General features: G+C 31.6%; 2 protein-coding genes across 13 annotated transcripts in view; both read left to right on the forward strand.

Annotated features, from left to right (window-relative positions):
* The window catches only part of LOC107362958 (uncharacterized), a 101,770-nt gene extending 100,320 nt beyond the window's left edge, over window positions 1-1,450 (forward strand). For all 11 annotated transcript variants that reach the window (XM_015930104.2, XM_089269593.1, XM_089269588.1 and 8 more), the window contains 2 exons: window positions 42-687; window positions 788-1,450. In XM_015930104.2, coding sequence (XP_015785590.2) covers window positions 42-687; window positions 788-1,263 — 1,122 coding nt within the window. In that variant the 3' untranslated portion in view covers window positions 1,264-1,450. The remainder of the gene's footprint in view (window positions 1-41; window positions 688-787) is intronic.
* Window positions 1,451-2,880: 1,430 nt separating this feature from the next.
* LOC107363235 (uncharacterized) overlaps window positions 2,881-25,164 on the forward strand; it is a 38,996-nt gene continuing 16,712 nt past the window's right edge. The window contains exon 1 of one of the 2 annotated variants that reach the window (XM_015930431.3): window positions 2,881-3,613. In XM_015930431.3, the coding sequence (XP_015785917.1) occupies window positions 3,559-3,613 (55 nt within the window). In that variant the 5' untranslated portion in view covers window positions 2,881-3,558. The remainder of the gene's footprint in view (window positions 3,614-25,164) is intronic. The other variant, XM_089269600.1, reaches the window with a different exon arrangement.

A 25,164-nucleotide genomic window follows, 5' to 3' on the forward strand; every position in this document is an offset into this window, starting at 1 on the left:
TTCGAAACTTATCGAAACTTTGTACCTTTTCTTGATTACAGTTTGAACAAACTTTACAATCATTAACTGGCCATGGAATGTCTTTACCTCAAGTTGCTGTAGCAGCTCAACAATTGCAGCAACTTCAAGAATCACTTGGTCTCAATGGTTCATCACCAACTTCATCCTCTTCCTCTTCATCTACATCATCTTCATCTTCGGTTAAAATTAAAATGGAAGATGCAAATGATAACAACAATTGTTCCAATTTTAACTCTACCAATAATAACAATAGTAATAATAGTAATAGTAAAAATAATAACAACCTAAGTAATCATTCCAATAACAATAGTTCGAGTAAATATCACCAAAGAAATGGTTCACCTTGCGACATGATCACCAATCAAAAGAAAGTAATCAATCTAATTAATCATCATCATCATAGTATTAATGGATTAACCGATCCAACTTCATCTGCATCTTCAGCCTCTTCATCCTCATCTTCCAACAACAATGGCACATGCAACAACAACACAACAGCCAACAATAACAATGTTAATTCTCATCATTCGTCCCATCAGATTAACCATTATCATCATCAACTGTCTTCCGTACGATCTCGTACAGAAACAAGTCCAGAGGAAATGACAGATCTAGAAGAGTTGGAACAATTTGCAAAAATGTTTAAACAGCGAAGAATCAAATTGGGTAAGTTGCATACGAACGAAAAAAAAATCGAAAAATCAAGAGTTCGATTAAAAGAAAACTAAATTTAAATTTTTACGATTCTCTGTTTTTCCCTCTTAAGGTTATACCCAAGGTGACGTTGGTTTGGCAATGGGTAAACTGTATGGAAATGATTTCAGTCAGACAACAATAAGTCGCTTCGAGGCTCTTAACCTGAGTTTTAAAAACATGTGCAAATTAAAGCCGTTACTGGAGAGATGGTTGAAAGACGCTGATGCCTCCCTGACCAATCCAGGAGTCATGTCATCGTCCCAGGCTTCAGCTGATGCCATTGGAAGAAGGCGCAAGAAGAGGACAAGCATTGAGACGACAGTACGTGTTGCCCTTGAAAAGGCATTCATCTCTAATCCTAAGCCTACATCCGAAGAGATAAGCATGTTGGCTGATTCACTTTGCATGGAAAAGGAAGTGGTTCGAGTTTGGTTCTGTAATAGAAGGCAAAAGGAGAAGCGAATCAATCCACCGCCCAATTCATCGGACAATCCAGGCAATGGTTGTCCATCACCTTCATCTTATCCCTCCCCACCTCCTTGTTGATAAACAATGTGAACAAACGCAATGACAAGAGAATGACATGAATCCCAAACGACCCTCTTCGATTATAAATAAAAATTTAAATGATTCCCTTTTCCTTTCTGTGAAAAGGTCAATCGTAAAACAATTTAATGATAATTGTTAATAATAATTAATTGTCATGACACAGAATAAAAAAATCAACCATCAACTTCATTTTGTGTGAACTTTAACTTTTCATTTTCAACACAACATGAAACTGCAAGGACAAGCCTTTATTATAAACTATTAATATCATTATCATTCTTATTATTAATGCTTAACTATTATTATTGATTAATACATTTCCTCATTGATACAAAACTTTTTTGTCCACCATTTTTCATTTCACGATCAAAAAGCACCTTTTGTCACAATATTCAAAGTAAAATTGAAAAACTTCAGTTGCATTTACTTTTTTTTGTTCATCAATCAATTTAGATTAATTTTCCGGTAGAAACAGGTAAAAAAAGTAAATCAATCTCAATGACGAGTATGAAAAAACATTTAGCAAATTTTCATCAACTTTCAATTAAATGTTTAATAATTAGCAATTAAACTCGACAAAAAGTCGATTAACTAGAGAGAAAAAGGTTGAAATTAAAAAATGAAACGGAAATTTTGATCAATTCAAACAATTAGTTTGATTTAAATTAGTTGCAAAAGTTTAAGGATCAAACAACTCGAGTCACTGAAACCGTCAAAGGTCACAACAAATTTGGCGTCATTAATCAAGAACGAAAGTTAGAGGTTGGTAATTTTGTAATGAAAAATAACCAATGATTCATTTCAAGATAAACTTAAAGCTCTGTAACCATTTCACTTGAACTGTTAATAATAAAGTGATTATTAAATTAACTTTTACTCATTCAAATGGCAATTGTTTTGCCAACTCAAAGTTTATCAGATAAGAGGCTAAACTTTGAGTCAAAGAGTCGTCATGGAGCAAAGCATTTCTTAGTTATGAGATAACTAACATAACGTGACCTAGCCTAACACCATGTAAACAAATTTTGCGCATCTTTGCGTGATTATAATGAAATTTGCATTTTTCGCGATAAAACAAAAGTCGAAGATATTGAGGCGGTAGAAAATGCTTAAATCTATTTCTAGTGCTCTCCGCAAGGTGGCGATACTCTAGAAATATGTAAACCATTTGCCAACTGAGTGTGTTCAAAGATTTAAACTGACAATGGGAAAATTGATTGAAGGAGCCAGTACATGGAATACAGAATTTTGGATTCAATGATTATAATATGATAATAAATAATAATAATAATGATAAAAAAAGATGAAAACAGGAGGAGTTGAGTGGACTAAAAAGGGTGGTCCTAGCACATGCGTAAGTTGAAACAATATTTTGGATGATTTATCCGCCCACAAATGAAAAAAAATAAGATGAAAAAAGGGGGGAAGAAGAAGATGAAGAAAAATGTTCCTTTGAAAGTGAATCACGAATCAGTTATCATCCTTAATCAACAGGGGAACTCACTCTCTTCCTCATTCTCATCTTTTCCTCTCTTCATCCTCTTCATCCTCTCTCTTCCCTCTCTCGCCTCTCTCTCTCTCTGGCTCTCTCTAAACTCTTGTAAACTCACTCTCACTCTTAACCGTTCTGATTTGCAAATAACATCGGAAACTGTAACAACCATTTTTTGTTGTCTGTGTAACAATTTTTTTCATCATTGCAATATGAATAACAAAATGTCAGCTCAAGTGACCAAACAAAATGTTGACAACAGCTTTTTTGCATCTTAAATAATCAAATATTTTTTTCCCTCATTTTGCGTGCGTAATTATTGTTTACCAAAACTTAGTCAACTTTACCTTTATAACGATTCAATGGCAAGTCAACATAATCACTTTACTCCCAGCCATTCATTGAGTTGGTTTTAAATATTGCTTGTTGCTAATCAAGTGATTGATATTTAAATATATTATAATTAGACGTAAATATTTACATTGATAAATTGTGATTCAACAATCGGCTGCTTTTGTCTTTTGATTTAAATTTTTTCGGGACAAAAAGCAAAACTTATTCTTCTTTTTTTCCTCACTTTTCGACAAAATTGATTGTGCTTTTCCGTGTAATTGTTTACTTGTTAATCGTTCAATTGTCATCTTGACACTGTTTAATTGTTGAAAGTGCAAATCGTTGAGTCACTTTTTTCCTTCTCGCTACTTTGAATAACCAAAATTTATCAATTTTGAGTTTTAAAAGAAACTGGATTTTGACCGTAAAAAATTTGACCAAAGAAGACCAAACTAAACAGACAAAATATGACTGATTTAGAAGTGCTTGAACAATGTGCCAAACAACAGCAAATTAAATTGGGTAAGTAACACTTTACTGTTTAGGTTATCAATCAGATTAATTCATTTGTTCAATTCCATTCCCGATTCAAAGAGTAGTGAAGAGACACTTTGATCAGAGTTTCAAGTCTTCATTTGCATTATCGCTGTGAGAGCAAAATGCTGGTCAAAATGATTGAAGATTTATCCTAATATTTCATTCCTTGAACAGATAGACTCAGTTATTTTTCATTATTGTGACAAACTGAACTTCAATTGACTCTGAATCTTGATTCAACTTGATTGGAATGGTTGAGGTTAAACTGATTACTTTTGCATCATTTGTTTGTTTCAATTGATAATTATGAATTTGAATGATTTTCCTTGCTCTTTCATCTTTCCTAATTTGCTTCTCTTGACGTCCAAATATTTCATATTGTCTTTATTAGTTTATTTCATTTTTAGCATCTTTCTTCTTCTTCTGTGAAAAGAGCAAACAGGAAAAATTGGTTTGACCGAATTGACCAGCCAATTGCTTGTTCTGCATTTTGACCATTCAACTGATTTGGTTCTGAAACAAATCAGTACAATCAAGAAGAGTTGTAAGCTTGGTTAGATGTAATCAAATGATTTTTGACGAGAGAGAGAGACTATTATTTTCTCATTGTTGAACTTTTTCATGTGAAAGATAAAAAGTAACTTGATGAACAACTGGAAAAAGCAAGTCAGGTAAATGAGGTGAGAATAGTAAAGAAAGGTCAAAATTGACCAGAAAAAAATGGATCATCAGTTTGGACAATTCGTCTTTCCTTTCATATTAGATTGAAGAGTAAAAATGATAAAGGATAAAGATATGTTAACTGTTGAAGATGAGGATGAGAACAGTAAATTGAAAATTGATTTGGTTCAAATGTTTGAAAGGAAAGAAGGAGAAGAAAAAGAGGAAAAAAATTCTTTAACCAAATCCAAGTCCAACAAAATATCCAAATGCAATTGATATGCTTTGTATTATCATCTTTTTTTTGTTGTTGTCTTCAATTTACATCAAGTTATTTTGATGAAAATAATGAAATAAAAGGAAAAGAAGAGGAGAAGAAGAGCAAAAAAGATGAAAAAAGAGGAAAATTTGTTGACAAAAACAACATGAGATTCAAATTCTCAATTTAAATTTAAATTTGTTCCTTTCTCTTGCCACTGACCAGAGATGAGATTGCCTTTGCTGTGAAGAGACCTTTAAGGCGAGATTTACTTTTCATGATCAACTTTGAATAAAAGTTGAAAAATGCTTTTCCTTCTTCTTCTGCACAAATTATCAACATTTTACTTCAATTGTTTTGCCACTTTTTCATGTTGGTCACTTTGCTTTGTCAAAAGTTTCATTTCAATTTTTGGTCGAAAAATTTTTCTCTCTTGGAGTAAACATTCCATGTTGTTGCATATTATATAAGAGTAAAGGTTAAAGAAAAAATGTTTTCCAAATGCAAAAACTGAATCTAGGAAACATGTTTTTTCTTTCTTTTGCCTTTCTTTCCATTTCCACATGTTTTCAACTGATATCACATGGGAATACGATAGAAACGAGGTGAACAGTTGATATTTGAATACTTGTCGTGATTGTCATTGAATTGATTGCAAGAAAATATTTCAACAATTGAATCTTGAATATAAAATGTAAAAATCAATATTGAACATCTTTTTGGTCAACTTTGTTTCTCTGTTTAAATTAGTTTCAGAACTTTAATCAATCGAAAAAATATTCCACTTTTTTGCTTCTCTCACTGTCCACTCATCTTTTAATGCAAGGAGGAAAATTTGCTCTTCAAGAAGTTGGCCGATGTTAATGGCCATTATTTAAAGGAAAAGAAGAGGAAGAATGAAGATGAAAATGAGAAGAGAATGCAAAAAAGATGAGGATCAGGATGAGGATGAAGATGAGAAGAGATTGAAAGACACTTTACAGAAATACATGTTTCCATGGTTTTCCCATTTTAATACCTTGTCCATCAAAATGATCATTTCACTTTTTATCATCTTCTTTGCATTTATCTTCATCTTCTCCTTCATTCCATTTTTTGCATTCATTTGTATTCTTTTCAAACTCGATTGACAATCAAATGATCAGAGTTGATATCAAGATTATATTACAAGGTTTACAATTTCATCCTGAATCTGGTCAACAAAATTTTTCTCCAATCTTTTTCTTTTTAATTTCTCAAAATTTCATGAAACTCATCAAGCTCTTCTCATGAAACTTTTTTCAAACTCTCTTCTCAATTTGCATGGAAAATAGAAGAGAAATAATTCTCCATTTTCTCGCCATTCTGACCATTTCCAAGTTGAATATGAATTTAAAATGAAAACTTTTCAAAGTAAAAAGATTTAAAGAAATCATTTTTTTCTCTCTCTTCAAGTTTGTGATGAAAGATGAAAATTTATTTGAAAAAAAGTGTGAAAATGAGTTTGACTTGTAAATGAAGGTGAAAAGGAAAAAATTTGTTGAAATAATATGTTCCAAGGGAAACGAATGTTCAATTCTCGACGAATAAATCTGATGAAACATATTCCAATATTTTCATTCTCATTTTCACTTTTCACCATCATCACCATGAAGGTCAGTTTAAGGTAATATTCAGCCGCAGCAGGCAGCATAGCAAATTCACAGGAAAAGAAGGAAAAAAGTTCTTTTCTTTTGATAATAAATAGAAATAGACAAAACAGAATACATATCCATATATATATTATTCAACTTGATAATATTGAACTCTCTAGAGTTGAATATAGAAGTTTAATATTAAAAAAAGAGAAGAAGATGAAAAACTGTTGAGTTTACCTTAACCATATCTGAATATAATTTTAAATTTGCAAGAAAAATGGTTCAAATATATTCACTGACTTTTACTTTTCACACTCCCAGTCACAGTCTTTTGCTTCAACGGGAACAATCATTTCTGGACAGAAGATGAGGAAAGTAGAAAAGAGGAAAAAAAACTTTTTTCTTCTCTCCTCAAGGCTTTTAAAGTCCGAGGGTGAAGTGAACCTTCATTATCATCCATTCACTTTATGCTCCAAAAGATGAGGCGAGTTTTGATGGACGCAAATTTTCAATTTAATATAGTTATGTAAATGACGAGCAATTCATTTTTACTCATCTTTTGACCCAAACTTTCAATTTCATCTTTTGCCTCATTTTCACCTAACATGATTCATTGAAAACTTTTCTTCTTTTTTTCGATCTTCTTTTTGGAATTGCAAATTTTTCGATGCTCATTAGAAATGTTCATTATTCCATGGTTTTTATGATTATTGGAAGGAATGACAATAGAGATTATTTGTGTTAATGTTTTTGGCGATTGGGCGACCTTCTTCTTGTGGTTTTGCTTTCTTGTTATAGGGTTAGAGGTTCATGATAATGAACATGATGAAAGAGATGATACCTTTGACTCCATTGTATTTACTCCAATCAATTGATTAGGAATAAATGAATGCCATGGACAACGGATGTCACATAATTTCAAACATTTGAGCGAAATTCGCTCTTTTTCTCTTCTTCTTCACATGGAAAAATAAAGATGAGTCTGGATTTTGATGGCTGGTCAAAGTGGACAAGAAAGATGATGATGATGATAAGAATCCTCACTTTGGTTAATAACAATCCATTTGGTTTACATTCATTACGCTTTGATTCCCTTATTATCATGAAATGTTATTGGAATGTGGTTAACTAAATTCCTTGTTATTACCTTTTTATCAGTTCATTTGGGTTGCATAGTGATCATCATTAGTATTACAATATTTCCTCTAATGATAATCATCAAGTTTATCGAGTAAAGTTGTGAAGCAACAGAACAATCAAAATAATGCATTTCAACATTTCATTCAAAAGGTTCAAATCAATTTACACAAAATTTCCAAATCAACTGCTAAACAGTAGACAGAAACTCGAAATCGAACACAAATTTATGTCCAAAAATTGTCTAATCTCATTGCTCGCATTATGATGGAAACGCAGAAGAAACAAAACTTTTGTTAGAGCGGCTTTCATAAGCAAACCTTTTCAAACAAATCTCAAACCGAAAGCTGCTGCTCAGTTTGAATTTGTTCAGCACAAGTCCAGGATTAGTCCAGTTCGTCTTCAATTTGACGAAACATTGACTTCACTTTCAATCTTCAATCTAAAGTTCCTTTGCTTGAACCATAACAACCCATAAACACCAATATGAACCAGAAAAGGGTTGAATTCAAAGTGTAAACCCATTTCACCGTCAACATGATACTACATTAAATTAACAAATAATAAAGATGAATTGACCATTTCAACGTTTTCCCTGTTCAAGTTTCATGAAAGAAAAAAGTTGAAAATTCAATTCTAAAATGTTTTCTTTTCTAAATTTTTCACCGAAAGAAAAAGATAAATGTTAATAAACATTTCAACAAACCTTAAACACTGAAATTGATGAACATAAACAAGTCAAATTATCGCTGGTTGAATATTTAGTCGGGAAAAGTTGAAAAATACTGAACAAGAAAAGATTTCAGTTGAAACTTATTTGGTTAACTAAATGTATGAATTGGTTATCGTCAGTCAATTTAAACCGTTTTCCCTGTTATTGAACTTTTTATTATTTATTTCCCTTTTCTGTTGATGGAATTTTCATTCACTTTTCGTTATTTATTTTACAAAGTAATACATGATTATTATTACCATGTTAACTGTAGAGAGAAGAAGAAGAGAAAAAGGAGAAAATTTCAAGTCTAATTTCATATTTCTTATCTTTCCAGTTCTCTACTTATTTTTTATTATTATATTTTTACCCTTTTCAACTCCCAGTTATCATAATTTTTTTTTACTTTACTTTTCTTTTCTTTGCCATCTTTTCAATGACAAAACAAACCAACTCTTGTGAGTAACTTGCAATGTGTTTCAAGCCTTAGGCAATGGTCAACAGTTTTTATACATTTGTTTGTTGCTGTGAAGATGACAAGGAAAAGATGTTGATCATCAACTCCAACTGTAAACTCATCATCATCATCATGTAATAACAGTTGGAGATTTTTACATTTTTCAACTTCAATTGAAAGAGTTTTGATGAACAGAAAGGAAAAAAAGAAAATGCAAAAAAAAGTTCTTCTCTCTTCATGAATAAAATGGAAAAGCCGTTTAAATGTAATGTTAGCCTTTAAGGTAAAATCGAGTTGTGACCAGCAAAGGTTGATCGAGTTTTCAAGTGCAAAGCAACAAGAAATCGAAGCATTTTTCATTTGTTAAATGTTAATACAATGTTGCAGGAAAACAACTGATTATTCAAATTGTTCATCTAATAATAGCTGTTTCAATGTTGAGGGAAGAAAAGATGAAGAGCGAATTATTGATTCTTGTTGGTAGCATTCGAGGGACAGTAGCAGGGCATCAGGCCAGTGGGAAGAGGTGGAAGCAAGAGGATCAATCATTAACCTTAACCTTGTTTTGGCTTCACTTCCCTTCAATTTTGCATTTTTACTTTATTTAGTTTTCGCTTTTAAATGTGCTCATTTTGGCGTCCTTTTTGCATACAACTTTGTTTACTTTACTCCCAGTGCATTCCCTTGAGGTGGTAAAGTCCCTTTACCGGCAGTTGGTCAGTCTGTCTTTAATTGACTTGGGCAAGGGCAACAAGACATTAACACTCGAATTGGTTTCTAAATGAAATTTATGACTTTTCTTCTTCTCTCTACATTTTTCATCATTTTCTTGACCAACTTTCATTAGTTTGTTTCCCTTATTTGCTTAAACTGGATATCATGTTAATTGAAGCAAGGGTCAGATTTGATTTTACTTTTTACTATTCAACAATTGGAGTTGCTCGAGCTTTTACTTTGCCTTTGATTCAATTTAAGTTAACAATATTTTTCCATAATCAGATTTGGTAAACATTTTTATTTTTATTTTTTTGCCTTTTCTTCTTGTTCAGTCTCTTTTTGCTGGACTTTACAATTGTAATCAGTTGAAAGAGTATAAACAAATGAATTTGCAATGAAAATTGATGGACAAACAAATGCTTGGTGAGAATCAAACATTTACAAACATTTTCCTTTTTCTTGTGTCTGAATAATCAGGGAAAATTGATGATTGGAAAAGCCTAAAGCATTTAATTTAATTTGAATAAATTTCAACAATTTTTCCGCTTCCTTCTGTAAAACATGAGGGCAACATATAAAATAGTCACATATGTTAAACTGAATATCGCATTGAAATTAGGTTTTGTTGAGGAAACATAGAGTGAAACATAAACGTGGTTCCAATGGATTGTAATTGCTGTCATGTTTTGGGTCAAATTTTGTTAGGCGACCAGAAAATATGTTGGTAAGTTGGGCTGAGATCACGTGGAAAGCAACCAAGGAAGTAAACAGATTATGATAGCAAATGATTCGAAAGCTGAACTGATAACAACATCGACAAGTCGAAAAACAATAGACTCAGACATCGATTGTTCCAACTGATTTGTTAATGCAAAATAACCCAATGATCAATAGACTTTTAGTCAAACTAAAAGATTGAAAATCGCTAAACATTTAGGCAAAGTAAACTATCAAACAACCAATTGTCTTAAGAGTTAATCATTTCGTGTTACCGGAGTGCAAAACAATCCAATGATCAATTAGTTAAGCGAGTTAAGCTTAAGATGCAAAACTTGAACCGAAATCGCAACAGAGTTTCAGCTTTAAACATTTTGAAACTTTACATTGAATTACCATTTAAACTGAACAATCATTTGTCTCAAGTGTTGACTTTTTGTTACAATAATGCAAAACTCTGCTTATAACTTGAATCCCAGTTTGTTTGGTTTGAAGCTTGCGAGTTGAATGTGATTTAATTGAATGTTTATTAGCATCAACTTTACTCATCTTTGTATTGCTTGTATAACATTGAGAACACGAAATGGCTTGGAAATGTCCATTAAACTTGAGTTATCTGTGGGTCTGGGAAAACGGACATTCGACTGTATTTATGTTTTGCAAATGCAGTTTGGCAGTTTAATCCAAGTCTTTTTGCTCGAGTTTTCTGCTCTCTTTCAAGACTCTCGTTTGATCATCTTTTGTTCTGATCATTATCATTACTCAATGCCTATCTCGGGTTCAGTAATTTGACAAAATTATTCAATTTCAATTGATTTGTTGTTGGGTGAAAAGAAAAATGTCTTTTTCCATTCAACCTGCAACTTTGTTCAACACTCTTCGAGTCTAAACACAATGTGGCTCATGTTTAAATTGAATTGTGGTTCTATTCTCAGTTCATGGACGCAATTTGAATTCAAATTCAAATTCACCCGGAAAGTGAATGCACATTAATCTTGAGAAAAAAATGATCGAACAGATGAATTGTTGCAGAATCAAAGTGAAACAGTTTCAAAGAAAATCTTTGAACAAAGAACATGAAAAATCGGAAGCGGAAGAAAAGTGTAATCCAAGCTTTTCGATTGAAAAATAGGGAAAAAATGTTGAAATAAATTTAATTTTGCAACATTTTCAGGCATTAAATTGTGTGACGATAAGTGTATAAACATGAGATTTTATGGTTTATCTTTTGCTCTTTTGGTTAAACAGCAAGTTCATCTCCATGAAACCAGAACAGCTTATATCCGAGATTCATTTTTCATCCTTTTTTTAAACGCACAAAATTATCCATTCATGAAATGTTTCAATAGAAGCATATTTAATGTTTCATGGTTGTTGAATGTTGTAACAACCCTGTTTACCACAAGCCAATCATGGTTCAGTTTAACAAATTTAACATTTGCATAAAACATTTAAAATGCAATAAAAATGTTAATATAAAAGTGGCCTGCGCAAGTCAAAGTTGAAAGGATTGAATAAATTTGCTTTTTATTCAACATCTAAAAGGGTTGGATTGCCTCTATAAACATGAAATGCAAAGGAAAAGGTTAACATTTAAATAAATCTGAATAACAAATTTGCATTCAAATGTAATATTCATTGTTATCATATTTCAATTTACACTCACATTCAACAGGCAGAAATGCAAATGCAAAAAGATACATCAACTTATACATCAAACAGAATGCAAATTGGACAATTCAAAAACACGAATTTCCTTTCAGAACAAAACACAAAACAGAAATCGAAACCTTTCATTTCTTTCTACGGAAAGAGATTCGTTCTTAGGCATTCAATAAATCAGCACAGCAAATGATAGCGCATGAAACAGCATTACTTAACGGGAAAACTCAAACTTCTAACACAACTTGACATTTCATTTTGAATGGAAACTTCGATGCGATTTGTCAACTCAAATAGCTTTTGTGCCAGAAGGAAACAGAAAACTCGCAATCGAAACCTTTCAGTACTTCAAATGAATTCTTTCTTCAGTATTCATGGGCGAATTGTTAAAGCGAATGTTAGCGAATGAAACAACATTCCTTGAAGGGACAACTCAAGCTTCTCTTGCAAGTTGGCATTTCATTTTCGATGCAAATTTCAATTCGATTTGTCGATGGAAACAACTTGAATAGCTTTTGTGGCTTTGTGGAAGTTGCAAGAGTTTTGGAAACTTCAAGATTCGCGATCCAGCAAATCTTTAGGTTGGTAGAATTGAATTAAAAGCGATTCTTTTTTGCACCAGTTTCTGTCTTTACATTGGATTGATGAACATTGATCTTGTTGCACTTCAACTTGCTATTAAGTTTTAATTATTGTCAAACAATGATATTATTTAACCATCCGTGATTGATGGATTGTGATGCTTGGTGAAAATGCTTGTTATGAGCTGACAGACGGATCTAGATTCAGTTGATTGACTCGACTTGTTTCCTTTATTAATCACAATTGAGTTCAAAATTTTTTCTCTCAACATTCAAAATCGCCTTTTTTTCTTCCCAAAATTGTCTCGTCACTTGAGACTTTACTTTTCCTAATCAACACCCATTTTCCGTCACTTTTCAGTGTCACAAGAATAAGTTTCAACTCCAACAATGAACAGACCAAAGGAAATGATCAACTGAACGCAACGAAAGTTGATCAACTAGAGCAGCAGAAAAAAAGTTAACCTCAACTTGAACCATAAATTATGGTAACAATTGATGTGTAAATGAACAGTATTACACGGCAAGAAATCCATCAACGGGATCGATCCAAGTTGGTCAGAAAAATGTATCCAAAAGGCAAAAAAAAGTTGTTCCAACATTTAATTTAACTTTACAAAAGAAAAACAAAAGTTGCTCAAAAGACAAAATTATCATATTCAGTAACATATTCAGTGTTCAGCATCTTGTCAGAAGCAACAACACATACAAATGTAATAATGATGATAATAAAATGCGAATCGAGGAGTAAAAGTTGAACAGGAAAAAAATGTTATTACACTTGAAAAATGTTGGAAGGCAAAGAAAAGCGGAAACTTTTCAAGGCTTTAAACCATTCTGTCTGTAAAGTCGTGTTAACTTGTCATCATTTTATCATCCAATGTATATTTATACATGTAATAATGACAATGGTTTTGATATTATATTATAAAATATCAATGATAAAGGTCAAGTTGAGACAAGAAGAGGGACAGAAAAGGAAAGCAGAAAGAAGCAGAAAAGCGCAAAACAAGAAGAAAATGGAAAAGCAAAAAATGTCTTAAAACAATGTTAATAGTCTGAGTGAAACAAATATTGGATATGAGAAAAAATAAGAGTCCATTTCGTAGGCAACTTTCATATTATATGATATTCCAATTCTGTCTTGCTGAGAATGAAAATATAAACATTATCAGGGGATGAAGTATTAGTGGATGTGAACAATTTAACCACCACCAAAGAATAAGAATCACAAAAGATACAAATGTCCAATGTTTTTTTCTTCTTTTCATTTTTTCTCTTCTTGCAAAGTGCATAAAGTGTGTTTCATGAGCACATGAATTGCCATGAAGAATGGGGAGAAAATGTGAGAAAATGTTCTTCTCCATTCATTCTTCATCAGTAGTTTCCATCATTTGACCTTTTCCACTTTTCTCATTTTAATAAACAAATGATATTAATATTGATTTGGAAAATATTTTCTTTCTTTTCATTTATCAATTCTGATTACAAGTTTTACATTGAAATTCAATAATGAAATTCGGAAAACAAAAGTTTAAATTTATTCAGTTTTGTCTTTTCAACAGAATTTATTAGAATTTAGAAGAAAAAGAAAATTTTTACAAAAAAAATTGTTCCATAACTTGTAATGATGTGAGTTTAATCCAGAGAACTAGAGTTTATCGGAAAAATTTGTTACTGGGATTGACAGGGAATGCTATAAATAATGTAGAGTTGCATGATTATCACAATTTAAACTGTTCAAATTAGTAATATTTTTTGATGGAAAAGTAAAATTTGTCAATTTATCAGAGAAAAAAAAGGAAAAAGAGTTCAATAAATATCGATATATAATAATATGTATGCAAGTAAATAGGAAATAAATCTTGAATAATATTTGTTGAATAACTTTGATGGTCTAAATGTGTACTTTGAAGCAAGAAAAGGATGTGATTTTTGTGGCTCAATAAGGCAGTTTGAAAGCGGTAAGCCTTTTCTCAGGCTTTTTGACACTCAATTGTTATTCATGGTAATGATGAGAGAGAGATGAGATATGTTGAAGCTTGGAGTCAATTTTTATTCAAACTCCAGAGAGTAATATACATGGCTTAAGAATAGTATTTACGGATTTATATTTATATAAATATATACATGGATATTTACAAGGGATAAGGTTGCAAGCAAAAATTATAATCAAAGTTTCACTTTGCATTTGAACCATGGTAAAGATGGAAATGATTTTTGCTTTCCAACATTTTTATGGACCTTTTTTGTTCCACTCGTGATAATGATGGTTCTCTTTGAATATCTTCTTCTCCCTTTATCATGATGATGATGATCATCATTTAAAGTGGCCTTTCCTGGGCAAAAGAAAAGTGGAAAATATGGAATCAATCTTTTCAATTTTCACACTCGATTCAAATATACAAACAGTTATCTGAATAATGTTGTGCTTTATTATTATTATTATTTGCTGGAAATGTTTCAATGTTACAGAATTGAAATATTGAGTTTCTTCTTCCTTTTTGCTCAGTCAAATCATTTTCTTTTTCGCCTTTTGATGGAAAAAAAGGAAGAAAATTGGAAAATTTTGAGAATCGTTTTTGGCTACTCTTTTTGCCTGCTTCAACTTTTGCCTTCCATCAATATGTATATACAAATTGTGGTGAAAATGATGATGATGAGGGTGATGATGAAAGGGAAAAGATGAAAAGATATAAATCATTAACTTGTATTACTTGAATTTTCTGTTCAACATGAATAGTGTTACAACCTTTTTAGGCCTTTTCCCGTCATCAGTTTTCATCTGATATAATCATCAATAACAATTGATTGCATTGAGAAGAGATTGTTTCAAATTTTGGTCAAATGATATGATAATGCATCATGTTAGCATAAAGTTTTTTTTACAAAAAATATTATAAAAAAGTTCCGTTAACGAATTAGGAAAAGATCAATTTGAGAGAAGAAAATTATTCAAGAGATCAACTTCGTTCTTGCATATTATTCAGAAGCTTCACGCAAACGAAACGAATAGTATTTCATTGCTTTTTAACTCAATTTATTTTTCAGGTCAACTTTCAATCTTAATGAATAGCTAAAAACAGTTCCATTCATAAGAATTAAAATGCAATTTTTTATGCAAAAGACGAGAAGTTGAAACTTTTACAAGCTTTGGCTTCAACAAACCATCTTTCCTCGAACTCTTCTGAACTGAAGTATCGTTCACTTGCAAGATTTTATCATGCATTCCATCATTTCTTTCCTCGTATTCATTGTTCAATTTTTGCTTCCATTATTTCACCGAAATCTTTGCGTTCTTCGGTTGAACACACGAAAGTATCATTGAGATTCCGATCTCGAACTTTGGTGCTCTAAATAGTGTTCAAGTTTTTCCAAAGGTTTACCAAACTCTTCTGTCTAAAGACTTTCAATATCAATAGTTTTGCCATAGCTGTTCAAAAGTTTGTAAAAAGCAAAAGTTGACTTTTGGAAAATTCCATTCATCTCGGACCAAAGTCGTCAAGTTGTGGACTCGACTGTTGCTGCGGTCAATCTATTTTATCGATTTCGATGTTTTCCTATTCTCACCTTATTTGTTGGTAAATTATTGAATAAACATTTACCGACAAAATAGCGGCTTGATTGAGCACAGAAAAGTTGCTCTTTTTGGGTATTTTTTCATTCAATCTTGAACTGATCATTAAATTGAATTTTGAAACTTTTCATCATTACAATTGGTTTAAATTGTTTTTTTTTCGCTTCTCCAAAATTCTTTTGGATTTCAAGTTTTGATTAACATTTTCATTGAACCATAATAGTCGACTTTAATTAATTGTTAATCGACTGTTAACCAACAATTCAAATAACATGTAATTACATTTTATTCAGGCTCTTCATTAGACTTTTGACCGTTTCAATTGAATTTCATCGTTTTTTTGGGTTTAAAGTTTTCTTTCACCAAAAGGTAACAAAAAAGGTAAACTTTTTTTTCAATGAAAACCTTGAAGCGGCCAATTTTTTGGTTGAATAAAAAGTGATTGGTAAAAGGCATTAATTTTGCTGTTTAAATCTCCATGAAATGAAGGAAATGAATTTTTTCATTGATGCAAGCCTAATAATGTTGATGATAATAAGAAGCTTTGTATCAATGAAAAAGCAACTTTAAATTGAATCACATTTTTTGCTGTTCATTTCATCTTATTCATTTTACAAAAATCCTGTTCAATATCAATGCAAGAAAGGAAGGCGAAAAAAAAGTTTCAACAATCAAGATGATTTACTCTTCTAAGTACATTTTATCATGCTCATCATCATGTGTTACAACTGTCACAACAATGGAAGAGTAAAGTTTATGAGAGAGATTTTTTCTTCAATGAAAGAGTAAAGTTGGGAGAGAAAAAAAAAGTGTAGTAAAAATAGTAAATCAGAGTAAATTTTAATCTACGGATGAATGAATCAATCCATGATGAGTTGGAAATTCTGCCTCTTTTTTTCGCTGTTGGTTTTTGAGAAAACTTTTGCTATCAGTTTTCTTGCCGCTCAGAGTTTCAATGTGTAATGAATAATTTTGTCACATTTACAGATAATGTTACTTGTAAATGCTTTGATTGAGACAATAAACATTCTCATGAGGGAACACAAATGTTTATCTTGAGCGATAATTTGATTCCTCTTTTGGGTCAATTATTGGTTTTTACCTGTTGATTTTCATTGTTACTGTTTGTAACTAACTCTTGCTTGGTGATTAAGGGTTATCAATGGCAAGTGATGAGCTTTTCTTTCCAAGATTCAGATTCATGGAAAGACAATTGCTGATTATTGTGGTGATTATTTAGTAATCGACTTCTTTTCATCCTCAAGGACTCTCTTGTGTGTCAAACATGTTGACTATTCAGGAATCCATTTGATTAACCATTGCTATTCTAGTTATTTGTTTTGTTGCATCTCATTAGTCAAGTTTAGATCGGTAATTGGATAATTAAACGAGTAAATTAGATCGAGAAAAAAGCTCAAAAACAAAATACAGTAGGGTTACCGTCATCATCTCGTTTCACTTGTAGACTATTTTCATTGTAACAATTAGAAAATTAAATTAAATAGAGTCTAAATTGCTTGATCAAATTCCATCAAGTTAAGGGTGTTTACACGGAAATTAAATCCTGATAACTAAAGTAAAATTACTGAGCGCGAGTAGCTCAGTGGCCAAGTCATAAGGCACTTAAAGCTGAGAAAGTTTAAGTTAAAGGTTGCAATCCTCATCGAGTACCTAATAATTTATGTAGACTGACTTTGGCATGACCAACATCCATTCCTAATGCTGCTACATAAGGCCTGCTAGGTTGTGTTTGTAGCTCTTAGATGACAGTATGAGCGGCCCTTAAGCAAGTGAACAAAGTCATCCAGTGATGGGAATAAATGGGAATAGGTGGGAATAGCTTATTTACAACATTTGCTTGGACCGAATCGTGATTTCCTTCTTGTTTAATTGATTGATTTCGCCTAAATTACCATTTCTACAATTAGTATTGCCCTTCTCGATTCAGATCGATTTCATTGATGTTTTTTTTCTGTTATCATCTTGACCATGAGTTATTAAAAATCAATTTGTGAAGTTTGCTGATGATAACTGGAGACTTGGATGTTGCTATGAAAAAAGGAGTCAAGTGATTTGTGATATGCAGTGAAACAACTTCAGGTTAGGTGAAAGGTCAAGATGAATAGTAAATGATTTAGCCTTATTTGTTTCAAAATAAAGAGTTGTAATTTGAGATTGACTCATGATTGTTACACGTTGAACATTAAGTGATAACTTTTACTATCAAGAGACATTTGATCTTGTTCTTATTTCAGTTTACAAGTGATATTGTTTTCAGAATCGTTTGTGCCATGAAAAGTGAAACCATTTAAGAATGGGTTACAATTGATGTGAGAGAAGGAAAACTTTTCCCTCTTTTCCTTATTGATGAGAGTAAATTTGAGGATAACTTTTCGAAGGGTAAAGAGAAGAAGAAGAAAAGGTTGAGAAAAGATGAAAAGGAAATAATGTTGAACCGAGCATTTCAATGTTTATTCATTTTCACTTTTATCATGTTGACCATTCAATGATTTATATGATGCACATATTTTATACATATTTATCATTATCATTATAATAATTTCCATGCCGATTTCAGTCTCACCGCTTTATCTATTCATTTCCAGCAAATGCTGTTTAATATGCATTCCCATCTATATTCAAGGAAAAGAGAGAGAAGAAAAATAAAGAATCAAAAATTCTGAGCAAACTCGGAATTGTTAACAAACCAAATATCACATTTCCATATAGGTTCATGATTCCATGTTTCATTTTGAACTCTTTACCTTTACCACTGAATAATCAAGTTGATTGAAAGTTATTCAAAATGGTAATAAACTCTTGCAAAGGATAAGTTTGTAATCTTGCAATTAGGAGAGAATCGAATGTTGAAAAAAAACGTTTCAAAAAAAATTGAATGGGCGTTCAGTTGAATTATAGTGAACAGAGAAAAGAGTAAAAATGAAGCCAATTTGGAATAAAAATGCAACATTCTACAGGTATTTTTATCATTACCATTATTGAGATTCCCTTTTGGGTTTGGATAAGCTGTTGAACAGGGTCAAATGCTGTTTGCTTGTTAATGCTCTTGAGCTGATCAAATGGTTCAGGATAAAGGATTAAGATGAATCAAGATGGTTAAACAGGTTTAGTCGAGTAATAATTTTTACGAGGAAACAAAACAATTGCATTCACTTTACTTAGCAAACACAATTGTATCAGTTGCTGTAACCATTTATCCAATGAACATTTGCATTCCATTCTGTTGATGATATTATTGCATTTCCTTATTTAACCTGCAGGGTAAACGGTTTCATCCTAATCATGTTCATCTTTAACGTGAACATGAAGGAGGAAAAGACGAAAGCAAAGGTAACCAAAAGCATGTTTACAGTAAAATAAAAGTGCAATTGAATGTGTGCAGGTGAACATCATTTGATATTCAAAAGTTGTTTAACTTTGTTATGCAAATTGAATTGAAGCTGAATTGCCAATGAATTTTGATGTCTCTCACAAATAAATAAATAACCATTTGAAACCCTTTTACCTTTTAAATTGAAAGTTAATTTTTCCAATGCTCTTTTCCTTTCCATTAATAATCGCATTTAACCTACATTTGTATCATTGTTGGTCCATTAAAGTGTGGTACAACAAACGATTGAATAACAAAAAAATACAAGTAAAGGGAATAAAATTATTACTTTGAAAAGGGTTTTTGGCTCTTGTATCTATTCAATGCACTCCAAGACTAGCAAGTGCGTAATTTAATGATAACTTATTGTAATAATTCAAGTGATAAAAAGGGCAAAATGTAATTCTATTCATCATCAAACATTGACTTTGAGATGGGAAAATTGTTTAACCCCATCAGACCACAGAAAATCTCAGAACTGGAAAAGTCTCAGAAATCAGTTCAAACAACTTTCATTTTTAAATCTTTGACGATTCAAGTCAAGGTGTATCAACATTTGCAAAATATCAGCCTCTAAAGTGCTTGAAAATGATGGAACCACAGAAAATGTTGAAACTGGAAAAGTCACAGAATCGAGCTCAATCCCAATGACAATTAAAGAACTTTGAATTTTCAAATCTTTGATCTTGATGTTGATGCGAGTCAAGACATTTGTAACTTTAAATATCAAACTTTAACTTACAAGTGTTTAAATTATGAAAGTACAGAAAATATGAAAACTGGAAAAAGTCAAAGAAATCATTCGATTAACTTTCGATTGACAAACTTTCGACTGTTAATTTAACTTGCGGTATATCGACATTTGTATCTGTAAATATCAACCTCTTGATGAGTGTTGAACATAAATCTCGAAAATCTTTTAATTTCAACGAATTTTGAAATTTAAATGTTCGACTGTTGAGTGACTCAAGGTGTAGCAATATTTGCAACTGTAAATGAATGTAAGGTCAATATAAATATGTTTGCATGTAGTTATTGATGAAGGCAGATGATGATGATGAGGGTTGCAAAGGGAGCCAAATGTTGGAGGGCAAAAGACCTAAAAATGTGCTTCCCTGTGGGGTTGATATTTAAGGGAATGAAATATTGGAAATGGAAATTGCTGAGTGAGGAAAAGATGATGATGATGATGAGGAGGAGGAGAGAGAGAGAAAAGTAAGAATGGGTCAAAAAGAAAGTGAAATATTTCTTGATATTATTAGATATTGGGAATGACTCCCTGTTAAGCGTAGCACAAACTATCGTCTAGCATTGCCACCTTCTTGTCCTCCTACTTCTTCCTTCTTGGTTGGTCATTTTGCCTGGATTACCATTTAAACATTAAACTTGTAAAGCTTGTGCTCATTTCAGTTTGCACTTTCCTTTAAATGACCAACACAGTTGCAATCACTTGTGAATATTTTATGCACATCTCAACATGCACAGGAACACTTTTGATCAACACTGTAATCGCATTTATTTGCATTTTTCATGTAAATTGCGATTCAACCATTTATTTACTTCTTTATCTTCCCTCTTTACTGACCAACTTTTTGGCCCTTTAATGCAAACTCATCAACACTAATTGAAACAAATGTAAACTTTAATTCAATATTAATGCTCGCTTCTTTTGTGCTTAAATTTTACTCCATTTCTTGGGCAAACTCTTTCGCTAAATTGCAGTTGAACACTCAATTGGTGTATTCAATTTCAATTGATTCATTGATACACTTTAAACTTGTCAACATTTCGTTTCCTTTTTCGGGTTGTTTATTGCTTCTAATCACGACATGAAACCTGGCTACAAGTCGCGTTTCATTTTACAATCAAAATAATGGCTTTTCTGTATTTGCTAATCGAGTGATCAGTCAAAAATCATTTGCCAGACAATTTATTCAAGCAACAGGAATTGAGTTTAAAACAGTTTGATGGTTCAAGTGATGAGTGAATTTTGGTTAACCCTTCAATTATCAATCAATTTTACTTGATTGCCAATGATTGGAATCGCTTTTCTTTTATCAATCCATTGGTTCCAATTTTTAGTTTCATTGTTGATAAATATATTAAATTACATTTTTTCAGACCAATTGAGTCACCTGTAGATGGGAAGCAATTTAACGTCTGGACGAGATTCAATTACAGACTTTTGTTAACTCTTTAATTGGTTCGTTTCTGACAATAACATGTGATCTTTTCTGTCTGATAATTTGAAGACTGATTTTCAAGAAAATATTGAAAAGATTTTAAAGTTCTTGACCTTCTCAGGAAGAAAGAATCTCAATAGTTTTCCAAATTTTTACATAACTTCCCTGTTGTCCAGACAAGCATCCTTTCATCATTCAAAAGCCAAGAATGACTTTTCCTGATCTAAGCAAAAGACTGAATCTTCGCGAAAATTTTTCATCGACTAAGTTTCCTTTCCACTGAAACACTTGAATATCGAGCAAATTAATTTTCATTTCATTAATCGAACAAACTTTGTGCAAAATTCAAACTTAATCTCAATGTTCAGCTCGATTTTCCTCTTCAAGTTTTGTCCATTTCAATGGAAATTGTGAAAAGTTTTCACTCGAATAATAAGCAAAGACAAATGTAATGAATCGAAATATTGATTTCGAATTGAAGTCTTTTTTTTTTGTTTCGACATCGATCATGGTAATCAGCTAATGGTTCGAGTTTGTTGTAATGAAAAGGATCATTAGGATGGACAAGCAAATTAAAGTGGACACGCGTTTAAATTAGACTCTATTGTTTATCTGTTTCGAGTTTTTCGGTGTTTTTATTGGGAAAGTAGAGAGAAGCAGAAAAGGGAACAAAAATTCAAGATGAAAATGTATTTGGTGAATAGATGGTCAAGTGTATCATTAGGCGTAGTCAATGACAAGGTTGATGTCATGATTACCATTGACCAGGAAAGGAAAGAGTAAACTGACCATCACGTCATTTGTACTCAAAAATTGTTTTGTTTCATTGGAACCGGTTAACAATCAAATGATTATGTTGATGAATTGAGAATAATGATCTCAACTTAATCAGTCCATGTTTGGTTGTTGGGATGAAACTTGTTCCAAGAAGATGATGATCAAGAGGATGACAGAAGTATTATCACGCAAAATGTTTTTTAACATGAAATGTATTAACAATGATTGTTGATGATAATTTAATCATTTAATAGTAGTTGCTACAATAATGATCTGAATACACACCCAATGAGTAAATAGATGAAATGTTATACAAATGATTTTCATGATGAACAAGATCTTTTGATCATCAACTTTCTCAGTTTCATTTTGGTTTCATTCATTCAAAATTTTCTTGAAATTTGATTGTTCATGAGATGAGAAAGCGTTTTCCCTGAAAATTCATTAAACTTTTAGCTTGATTGTTTACTCTGATTTATCATGGAGATTGCAAGGTTTTTTTGTCTCTCCATGTAAATAAAGGTGAATGATAAATGGAAGATTTAAAGGTTATTCAGAGTATTATTCACAAGAGACTTTTTCCTGAGGCAATCAACTCGATGAATAAGATTGATACAGCAAGATGGCAAGGTTAAAATGATGAACAATCTCTTGAGATGATGAGTGATGATATACAAATTAGATGAATATTCTGAATGATTGAATGTTGGATAATGAATAATGAAAATGTGCCATTAATCACACGGTCAAGTGGTCAATCAAGCAAAATGAGATTCACAAAGAGTAAGAATAATTATGTGGATAATGTTCCAGCTGCATAGAGGACAAACGAGATGCGAAAAGGTGACAAAATGTTATCTAAAAAATGAGACAAAAATAAAGGGATGAACTTCTCTGAATATAATTGATAATAATATCATCACGTTGATTCAAGAGTTGATCATGATGGTTATGAGAAAGAGACTAAAAAAAGAGAAAAGCAAATGTCAAATATTATTATTATTATTGGAAATATAAAAACGTGAATCTTTTGTTGTTGTTTGCAAATTATGCCATTCAATATTATAATGATAATCACAATAAATATCATTATAATCACACACACATCAACCTTAGAGTTTGTCAATTTTGTATTACCACGAGCTTTTGAGCTAAACTTTAAATTTCAGATGCTCGCTTATCTTATCGATTCAACCCGATTAGATATTTGTTCAATTATTTTACGGCATTGTCTAGTGGTTAGGATACCTGACTCTATGTAATAATTAAGCTCAGTCACCGTTGACTGTTTAAACCGAGTGTTTAATGTCACTAGCTTATCTAGAAACAGCTTTCCGACACAGTTATATCTTGCTGAAGCACATATTCAATAAAGTTGATTGTTTTAATTACAAAATGAAGAAGACTTAAATTAGCAGTTCTTCATGACAATTTACTGATTGTCTCAACTTGAAATAGTAAAAAATATTCTTAGATTTTATAAAGGATATATTGAGACTAGAAAGTTGCATAAAACATGAATGATAAGGTGGCGGCCTGGTTGGTACACACCCTGAACAGTTAGCGGTAAATTTAAACATAAGTGTTCATCACATGGAATTTATTTTTTATCATTAGTCTCGATATCCAAACTCATGTTCGGCAAAGAATTTTATGAATAAAATGATTATTTGCATGTGCTTTTTTCATGTAAACACACACTTTAAGCAAACTAATCAACTTGTATTAATATTCAATTATCTTCTTGATCATCGTGTTTGCATCAAGCTGATTGACAAACACTTTTATCCTCATCAGTTGCTCATCAGTTTATCATCTTTTCTCTTGTTTTTTCTCCACTTTCATCTTCATCCTTATCTTCATCATTTTCATAATCTTTCTGTTTACCTGCAAATCTGATGATAAATGGATGACTTGTTGTTGTAATATCATTATCTTATTTACATCATTTTAACCTTCCTCAACTCCTCATCTTAATAAACTAATCTCATGTTTGCTTTTTTTATTCATCGTTCAGTTTTTACAACTTTGATAATTCTGCATCAACAGGGAAGGCAATAGTAAATCATCTTACAGATTGAATTTGATTGTTTATCGGATTGCAATTACATTTTGTTAACTTACTAATCGTAAAAGTATGCTTATGACCATTTCATGGAACACATTTTGTTTTTGTTTTTTTCCTTTTTCCTCTTTCCTACCTTCAACAACAGCTTGACCAATGGTCAGCTCACTAAAACCTTAAACTCTTACTTGAACTGTTTATTGGATTTTCATCAACTTAAATTGCACCCTAAACTGAACAAGTAAAAACAAATGTACAGGGAATGCAGAGAAGAAACAAAAAGAATAGCAAAAACTCCCAACTAACATGATGAATAAGAATAGAGATTTTAGATAGTCAAAAATGAATCATTTTTATTTGGATAAAAAAAGAAGAATAAAAAAAGGTAAAACAAGGAAATAACTTGATTTTGTATATTTTCCGATTCCTTTCCATTTCAATTTATCTTTAGCTTTTTCTTGCCTTTCATCATTCGTCATTTTGTCTTGCAAATCTTATTGTGCAAAAATGGACAAAGCCAAAACAAGAAAAATACAGCTAAAAAACATCTCAATTCTGACCCATCATGACCTTGCTTCCAGCAATACACTGATCAATCTCATTCTGATTACCTTACTACATTCAAGAGATTCCTTCATCACCATCTTCATCGTCTTTCCATCATCACAATATACAAAGACGATCAGGCTAAATGGCATTAATCCTTCAACCTAGAAGGTTGCTCTTACTGCACAAAATGAAGTCTCTAGTCGGCCTATTTTGTCCGTCAATTTTTGTATAAATTTTCAAATTATTTTCGCAATTTTTATTTTTTGATATGAAATGAATTGATTGCAATTGGGATTTTGGGATTTTTCAATTCCATTTCCAACATTCTCGTAATTTTTATCATGATAATTTACTTGTTTTTAGAGACATTTACAAGTTGATTCAGGCCAAGATTTAAAAATTTTTCAACCTAAGCAAGTCATCTTGCTAGGTTGTTGTGAAGCTCTTGAGTAGACTATTTTTTCCTCATATTCTCA

Source organism: Tetranychus urticae, chromosome 3 (assembly GCF_039701765.1).
Source record: "Tetranychus urticae isolate SD_2017Ah chromosome 3, NJAU_TeUrti_SD_1.0, whole genome shotgun sequence".
In the NCBI taxonomy this organism is placed as follows: domain Eukaryota; kingdom Metazoa; phylum Arthropoda; class Arachnida; order Trombidiformes; family Tetranychidae; genus Tetranychus; species Tetranychus urticae.